Source organism: Gossypium hirsutum, chromosome D13, assembly GCF_007990345.1.
Source record: "Gossypium hirsutum isolate 1008001.06 chromosome D13, Gossypium_hirsutum_v2.1, whole genome shotgun sequence".
NCBI classification, from domain to species: domain Eukaryota; kingdom Viridiplantae; phylum Streptophyta; class Magnoliopsida; order Malvales; family Malvaceae; genus Gossypium; species Gossypium hirsutum.
This window is the reverse complement of record NC_053449.1, coordinates 15,970,490-15,979,531: the sequence shown is the minus strand read 5'-3', so window position 1 is coordinate 15,979,531 and position 9,042 is coordinate 15,970,490. Positions and strand designations below refer to the sequence as shown.

Below are 9,042 nucleotides of genomic sequence, written 5' to 3'. Positions count from 1 at the left end.
ATCAATAATTTATAAGAATTGGATCAAACTAAAATTTCATGTATAAAATTACACAAAATCAAAGTTTATGTATACAATTGCACATTAAACCATAGTTCACATATAATTTTGGGGCAATTTCTGTTTTCTAACATGTTAGGTACACGTATGTTTATAATTTAATTAATGATTTTGAGCTGACTGGATTGATAAAATAATAAAACTTTGAGGATTGAGATAACATATTTGAATTTCAGAACCACTTTTGATGATGAAACGGGGAAGAGGTGATGACTAAGTAAATACCAAAAGAATTTTAGTATTAAAAGAAAATGTAATATTATTGGCCATGGAAATGATGAGATGCAAAATCACTTGAACGATGGGTTTGTTTTTCGGTACAAACTTGTAGGATCAGTTGAGTATATAAAGAGCGGAAAGGTTTGCTGAATCTCCTCCTTCTTCGCCTGAAGAACTTTTCCTGTTACTCTCCCTTCCTTATCTCTCTCCTTCTTCACCCCTCATTTCTTTCTTTTCTTCTTCATCTTCTTGCTTTTATCTTAATATCTCAAACCCCAGAAAGGTAATCTATTCTCCCACTTTCATTTTCCTTTTTGATTAATTGGTGGATACATTGTCGTTTTTCATTGTTTTACTGAAATTCTGGTTTCCTGTTAATTGATTGCACTCTTTTAGCCTGTTACATGGTCTTTGTAGACGATAGATGTGATCTTTTTCTCACTATTTCATCAATGTTTGTCTTGTATTTTCTTTTTGCTTTGAATTAAGCTAAAAAAACCCAGATTTAGTTTAAATTCAACTTTTCTTTTCTCCTTTTAGGATCAATTATTTTTGTCCAAAATGGTGAAAATTTGTTGCATCGGAGCTGGATACGTCGGCGGTCCGACCATGGCCGTCATTGCCCTGAAATGTCCCAACATTCAAGTAGCTGTCGTGGACATATCCACCGCTAGAATCAATGCCTGGAACAGTGATACACTCCCCATCTACGAGCCAGGTCTCGACGAGGTGGTCAAAAAATGCCGAGGTAAAAACCTGTCATTCAGTACCGATGTCGAGAAACATGTCGCCGAGTCCGACATAGTGTTTGTCTCCGTCAACACCCCGACGAAAACCCAAGGTCTCGGAGCTGGGAAAGCCGCCGATTTGACCTACTGGGAGAGCGCCGCTCGTATGATCGCTGATGTAGCGAAATCGAACAAGATCGTGGTCGAAAAATCGACGGTGCCCGTTAAAACAGCCGAGGCGATCGAGAAGATTTTGACCCACAATAGCAAAGGGATCAACTTTTCGATACTTTCGAACCCTGAATTCCTCGCTGAAGGCACTGCGATTAGTGATTTACTTAACCCTGATCGTGTTCTTATCGGTGGCAGGGAAACTCCGGAAGGTAAAAAGGCTATTGAAGCATTGAGGGATGTGTACGCACATTGGGTCCCCGTGGATCGTATCTTATGCACCAATCTGTGGTCTGCTGAGCTTTCCAAGCTGGCTGCTAATGCGTTTTTGGCTCAGAGGATCTCGTCGGTTAACGCCATGTCGGCGTTATGCGAGGCGACCGGCGCCGATGTGAGCCAAGTGGCTCATGCTGTTGGGAAAGATACGAGAATAGGACCCAAGTTCTTGAATGCTAGTGTTGGTTTCGGTGGATCTTGTTTCCAAAAGGATATCCTCAACTTAGTTTACATATGTGAGTGCAATGGGCTCCCTGAGGTGGCCACTTACTGGAAACAAGTGATTAAGGTGAATGACTACCAGAAAACCCGGTTCGTAAACCGGATTGTGTCGTCGATGTTCAACACGGTGTCGGGGAAAAAGATCGCGGTGCTGGGATTCGCATTCAAGAAGGACACGGGGGACACGAGGGAAACCCCGGCGATCGATGTGTGCAAAGGGCTGATAGGGGACAAGGCCAAACTGAGCATATACGACCCACAAGTGAACCAAGACCAGATTCAGAGGGATCTTTCGATGAAGAAATTCGACTGGGACCATCCGGTCCATCTTCAGCCGATGAGCCCTACTTCGGTGAAGGACGTAAGTGTGGTTTGGGATGCATATACTGCAACAAAGGATGCTCATGGGATTTGCATTCTCACCGAGTGGGACGAGTTTAAAAACCTGGATTACCAGAAGATTTTCAATGACATGCAGAAGCCGGCCTTCGTGTTCGATGGCCGGAACGTCGTCGACGCAGAGAGGCTGCGGAAAATTGGATTCATCGTCTATTCCATTGGGAAGCCATTGGATGATTGGCTTAAGGACATGCCAGCTGTGGCTTAGAGATTTTCTGAACCAAACTTGTTTCAAGGTTGGGCTACTCTATATATATGTTTTTCCTATTGCATTTGATTTGCATCTAGTTTTAAGATTCTATTACCTGAGACTGTGTTGTCTCTGGGTTTGTCTTTTAGCCGGTAGAATCTCTGATTTGTATTGGCTTTAATGTAATAAAATATTTACAACTCAGCAGTTTTTCAAACTTAGCCCAACTTAAAGAGAGTTTAAAAAATTGTATAACAATGAATAAAATGAAACTTTGCATAAACAGTGAAGAATATTTCTTCTCAACTGCTGTAAAGAGATGTCCAAGACTTGCATCGAGATCATTATTGATATCCATGTGTTCATTTTAGATTTATTTATAGCCTCCATCTGCATGCAAATAGATGGGTTGAATATCTTAGGATTCAAAATAAAATGGTATCCATGGATACTGAAAATGAAGTAGCCTTGCCACTCGTAGGTAACCGGATATGAATACTACCTTTAACCTAATCTAGCCACAAAGATTGACTTTCATTAATTTAGTGAGATATTTTTTAAAATTTTATTACATTTTTTATTCATATTACAAAATATTTCATTTGAGTATAAATAATTTATTAAATAAATAGTTTCAATTGAGAAAATTTGAGTGGTTTTAGTCAGGCTTTAAAATGAATCTCGAATGAGTACTTTAAGTTGAAAGTTGTTTTTTTATTTCTATAAAAAAATCATATTATTAGCAATTAAAGCATAATGTGTTAACAAGAAATTATTTTATGAACCCTCCTTATCACATCATTCATGGTCTCTACCAATTTTAGCCCGGGCTCACATATGGAAACATAATCTTCGAGGATATGCAATCTTAGATATGATATGCAATCTTAAATATGATATATGCAATCTTGGATATGATATGCAATCTTAGAAGATATGATTTTGTAATCTTAGAGATTTAATTTGTACATACCCTTTAATTTTAGTCGTTGATGTAATTGATCTGAACCGTTGGATTTGAGGAGGCTCAACTATAAATAGAGGTCTTTCCCTTCATTGTAAAAAAAAAATCAATAAAAAAGGGAGAACGATTTGCAGTTTTTTAAAGGTGGCTTACTGTTTTTTTCTTCCATTATTTTTTACTTATTTACGATTTTAAAAAAGGGAGAAGGTGATACCACTGCGAATTTTCTTTTTATTTAGCCCTAATAAAGTGACGCGTTTCAAAGGATGGAGATATTTTCCATTCGAGCCCTATGAGTTATTCGCGCCTTTTAATTGGGCCCTTCATTTTTTTTAATTCTGTTGATTTTCAATTTAATCCTTAATCTTTCATTTTAGGTTTTTAGTCTATTTTATCAATTTTGTTATTATTATTATTTTTTTTTTTATATTATATATTATTATTATACCTACATATATGTGCACATATGCATTTTAATATATATACATATATATTTTAAACGTTTTAATATATATATATACATATTATATACATACTTTATTATTATTTTATTTTCATACTTTTTTATACATATATATATACACATTTATATTTCATAATATTTATACGTTTGCCCATATTCTATGATCTTTATATGTTTATATATTTTTGTAATATGTACACATATATTTATACTCCATTCAAAACTTATTATAAATATTTTCTACGTTTTTATATTATACTTATATATTTCATTTTTTTTGTAAATGCATGAATATATTTTATATGTATATATTTATATTTATTTTTTATTTTCACAAATGTAGTATATATTTTGTTTATATAAATTTTATAATCCAAAATTTTATATGTAAATTCATGTGTATGTCTTTCATTCTTCATAATTTTAATGTATATATTATATATCTTTTATTCTTTATATTTTTTTATTTCCTTCATTTGTTTATTGATTTATGTTTTCATTTATATTTTAAAAGTATGTTTTTTTTACTTTGCTCATTTATTTGATGATTTGCATGTCATTAACTTTTTTCTCTCTTATGTATATTTGTTTCGTTTATTTATTTGTTTATATTATTTCTATGCCATTATCGTATTTATTATTGTTGTATTTGTTATCGTGACATTTATACATACAACATAACATTACATCATCTTTTTACTCGATTTTAAAATAGAACTTTTCAAAATAGGGATAATACTCGTATTTAGGATTTTTCAAGAAAATTGAGCCCTAACGTATTGTAAAATCTAACAATCGAGGATTGCTATTTAATCAAACAAAATAAAACTTATCATCGGGAATTCAATGTGTTGTGTCCTAACGTATTGGATGTGACACGTTGATTTCTCGAGATAAAGATTTCTTTTTAAAAAAATATATAAAGGAAATATTGAATGTTTGGAATTTTAAGAAATCGTGCCCTAACGTATTGGGCTGCGATTTCTTCATAAATTTTAAACAATTAAATATTTTCTTCAATTTTATTATACGAGTTTTTTGGACCAACTCATCTTGAAGAGAATAAAATGTTGTGCCCTAACACATTGGGCGTGATATTATTCTTTTCAAAAAGAGAAAGTCTTAATAAATAATTTCATTTAACTAAGGATAGTATTTTTTTTAACTCTCGACTTTAAGACATTAATTAATCAATTTGGTACCAATTTTTGGGCGTTACGAGGGTGCTAATCCTTCCTCGTATGTAACTGACTCCCGAATCCATTTTTCTGAAACTCGTAGACCAAAGCTATTTTTTTAGGTGATCCAATCACACCTTAATAAAAGCTTGGTGGCGACTCCCAATTTTTGTTTTTTTTAAAGTTGACAATTAATTTTTGTTTTTTTTTTCAAAAATAAAAAATGGTTTCGACAGCTTGGCGACTCTGCTGGGGACTTTTTAAAAAATAAGAGTGTCGAGCCACAAATTTGATTAATTTTTGTCTTATGGTCGAGAAAATATTTTTTAAAAAAATTCATGAGATCCTTTTGCATTCATTATTTTCTTCCTTAATTGATCTTTGCATTATACATTACATGAGTTGAATGATTTTACCCTTTTAAGTGGGAGTGAGAAACTATTCATTCGTGAGGTTTTCACCTCCGTATAGGATAGTGGATCGCTTTCGGAATACATCGGTACCTATGCCTTCGTGAGATTATCATCTCCGTATAGTCATAAGGAAAATGTATTCCCCTGAACCGAACTTGATCTATATGAGCCTATAATGGGTGAAGATCGAGGAATCTGCTGGTTCGGGAACCCTTACTTTAGAATCGAACCGCATATTATGAGCCTTAGGAGCCTACCCTAGGTAGAATCACACCGAATGCCTAGAGGTCACCCGAAAACTTGGTTTAAATTTGCGATCATTTTGTTGTATTTTGTCCATTTTTGTTACAATTATAATTACTTCGGTTTGTTATTACTTTATTGGTTTGAATTTTGATGTTTCTGCATATTGCATTACATAACCACTCGATTATATCCTTTTAAGTGGGAGTGAGAAGCTATTTCCTTCGTGAGGTATTCACCTCCGTGCAGGATAGCGGATTGCTTTCGGGATACATCCGTACCTATATCTTCGTGAGATTTTCATCTCCGTGCAGCCATAGGGAAATGTATTCCTCTGAACTGAACTTGGTCCGTATGAGCCTATAATGGGTAAGGATCGAGGAATCTGCTAGTTCAAGCACCCTTACCTTAGAGCCAAACTACATATAGTGAACCCTAGTTGCCCACCTTAGGAATAATTACACCAAACCCTAATGGTTTCCCGAGTAGATGCTCAATTTGTTTCTTTCTTGCTTGCTTTTGTTTTGCACTAACCTGTTTCGTTTTGTTATGGTTATGATTGCATTGCATTTTCATCATAGAAAAGAGGTGTTGATTCACGTTCAGTTGCTAAATAGAGAGCTTGTCATAAGGAAATGGGTTTCTTGATAAAGTGGATGACAATATGGTTGTCCGAATATGGTCCAAGAACATGTGATAAGAGAAGGATGATAATTTAATGGAGGACTACACGACTATGACTCTGTTGCCCAAGGATTCAAGATGACAAAGATTATTCGAGAGCCGCTAAACTTTCTTAAAGAGAAGCCAACGAGCATCACGAGGATAAGTGAGCAACGAGTTGCGGCCCGGACTGAGAAAAAAGAATATAGAAGAGACGCCCTTTTAAAGAGTTCGTGAGATTTATCTTAGCGCTCGAATGAAGAAGAGGATCGAATGTCTCCGCCTATGAGGGCAAGGCCGTATAGATATCCATTTTATGTAAAGAGATTTGCTTTCTAGTAAAGTTTTCTAAATGGAATTGAATCAGAAGCAACGTCTCTTTATGCATTCATTGCATGCATTCGCATCACATGACATCATACGCATTAAAGTCCACTAAAAGAGCCTAATCGATTAAAATCATTCCTCAGCTAACCTGGAAACCAACCAATCTACCAAACACCACTACGGTACTCGATTAAAAACTAAAGACATAGATCAAAGGATGGAAAGGCTAGAGCAGTTCCAAAAGGAGATGGAGGATAAGCTTCAACAACAAATGAATGAACAACAAAAATTGATGGGCAAGATGATAGAATCTCAAGGGAGTATGATGGCTCAATTAACTCAGTTGTTGACTGGAAGAACTGATAAAGGAAAGGGCTCCGTACCCAATGTGGAAGAAGGAGACAGTGAGGGACTTCTTCATCCCCCAAACTTTAACCTTCAGCATGGGCAGACCCAAGTAGAGATATATCCATGCAAATCATCTGTCACCATCAAGCCTCAGCAGTTTCAGGATGGTGCTGTAACACCAATGGTTTTTCAAGCTAAATCAGGCTATAACCCCGGAGACAACCTTGCTAATCCTACTATTCCTGACTTCAACGAAACAGTTGAGAAAATGAAGGACGAATTGCCAAAATAGCTCGAAGAAAAGTATAAATGGCTAGAGGAAAAACTTAGAGCGATGGAAAGTACTAAAAGTTACCATGGAATGGACGCTAAAGAATTGAGTTTAGTTCCGGATTTAGTACTCCCTTACAAATTCAAAATGCCTGAGTTTGAGAAGTATAATGGAACTAGTAGTCCCGAAGCCCATATTACTATGTTTTGTAGGCGGATAATGACCAACTGCTGATACATTGTTTCCAGGATAGCCTTGCAGGGGCAGCATCCAAGTGGTACAACCAACTGAGTCGTACCAAGATTAATTCATGGAGAGATTTAGCATAGGCATTCATAAAGCAGTACAATCATGTAACTGACATGGTACCTGATAGAATCACTCTACAAAACATGGAAAAGAAGCTTGGTGAAAGTTTTAGGCAGTACGCACAGAGGTGGACGGAGGTCGCAGTCCAAGTTCAGCCACCGCTCCTGGAAAGGGAAATGACAATGCTATTCATAAATACATTGAAAGCTCCGTTCATCACACATATGTTAGGGAGTGCCACAAAAAGCTTTTCTGACATAATCATGAATTGTGAAATAATTGAAAGCGCCATAAGGAGCGGAAAGATTGATGCTGGAGGGAGTAACAGAAGGCAAGCCTCAAAAGAAAAAGAAAATGAGGTGAACAGCGTGAATACGTGTAGTAAATTGATTGCTAATCAGCAGGGTTCATCAAGACAAGAATAATGTATGAAGCAAGGTACTGAAAAAATCCAGTTCACGCCAATTCCAATGTCGTACAAGGAGCTGTATCAAAGCTTATTCGATGCGCATGTTGTTTCTCCTTTACATGTGAAACCTCCACAGCCTCCGTATCCCAAATGGTACGACGCAAGTGCACAATGCGATTATCATGCGGGAATTACGGGACACTCAATAGAGAATTGCATTACCTTCAAAAAGTTAGTTGAAAAATTCATCAACATGGGAATTGTCAAGTTTGATGGCTCATTTAATGCAGAAAATTCGCTACCCAATCATGATTGACAATGAAGTGAATGCAATATATGAAGAGATGTTGGGAAGTGTTCACATCAATGACATATAGGAAGACACAAATGAAATGGGGACCCTATTAGATGTCCACCCTTATAAATCTGGGAGGGTTTAAAATAATTGGATTGCTGAAGAAATCTCTGTAGTCTTTAGAGCTTATTTAGAGTAATGTTCAGAACATTCTTATTGTTTTTAGCCTAAAAATGATAGGAATTCCTTTGTGAAATAGGCTCATGTCTGAACATCATTATTCTAATAAAATACATCTTTGCATTTATTTTTGGAGCCAATATTCTTTCATTCTTTGCGAGTAATTATTCTTTCATTCTTTTGGATTTTCTTCCACATCATTCTTTCATTCATAATTATATTGTAAAAATATTTATTCGTAAATTCACACATTCTTTTGTATATTCTTTTGCACTTACTATGGGTCCCCAGATATCAATGATATGAGTGACGCTGGTACAGACTTAGAATCTCCTTTTGAGTGAGATATGTGTTTAGAGGGATCTCATAACTTTGAAGATGACATAGATTGTAGCCTATTTCTAAACTTGTTAAGGATAGTAGAACAAGTCGAGAAAAGGATCTTACCCTATAAAAAAATCATTGGGATACATGACTTCTCCTTATGTGGAGCATGAAGGTCATTTGATCTATCTCGCCAAAAGAGTCTGACGGTCATCGATTCGTCTTTGTGGTCGTCAATTACTTTACTAAATGGGTGGAAGCTGCCTCGTATACCAATGTCATAAAGTCGACAGTCAGCAAATTCTTGAAGAATCCTATGTCAGTTTGGAAACCCAAAAGGATCATATCTGACAATGTACTAAATTTGAACAACAGCAATATCAAAAGTTT

General features: G+C 35.7%; 1 protein-coding gene across 1 annotated transcript; it reads left to right on the top strand.

Annotated features, from left to right (window-relative positions):
- The first annotated feature begins 335 nt into the window (after positions 1–335).
- Positions 336–2,482, top strand: LOC107918803 (UDP-glucose 6-dehydrogenase 5). Its single transcript, XM_016848394.2, has 2 exons — positions 336–562; positions 820–2,482. Exon 2 carries the CDS (start codon positions 841–843, stop codon positions 2,281–2,283), a length of 1,443 nt encoding a protein of 480 aa, XP_016703883.2. The 5' UTR covers positions 336–562; positions 820–840; the 3' UTR covers positions 2,284–2,482.
- Positions 2,483–9,042: the final 6,560 nt, after the last annotated feature.

Excerpts from the sequence above, each read along its gene's own strand:
- LOC107918803 (XM_016848394.2), top strand. The coding sequence starts at position 841 with ATGGTGAAAATTTGTTGCATCGGAGCTGGATACGTCGGCGGTCCGACC.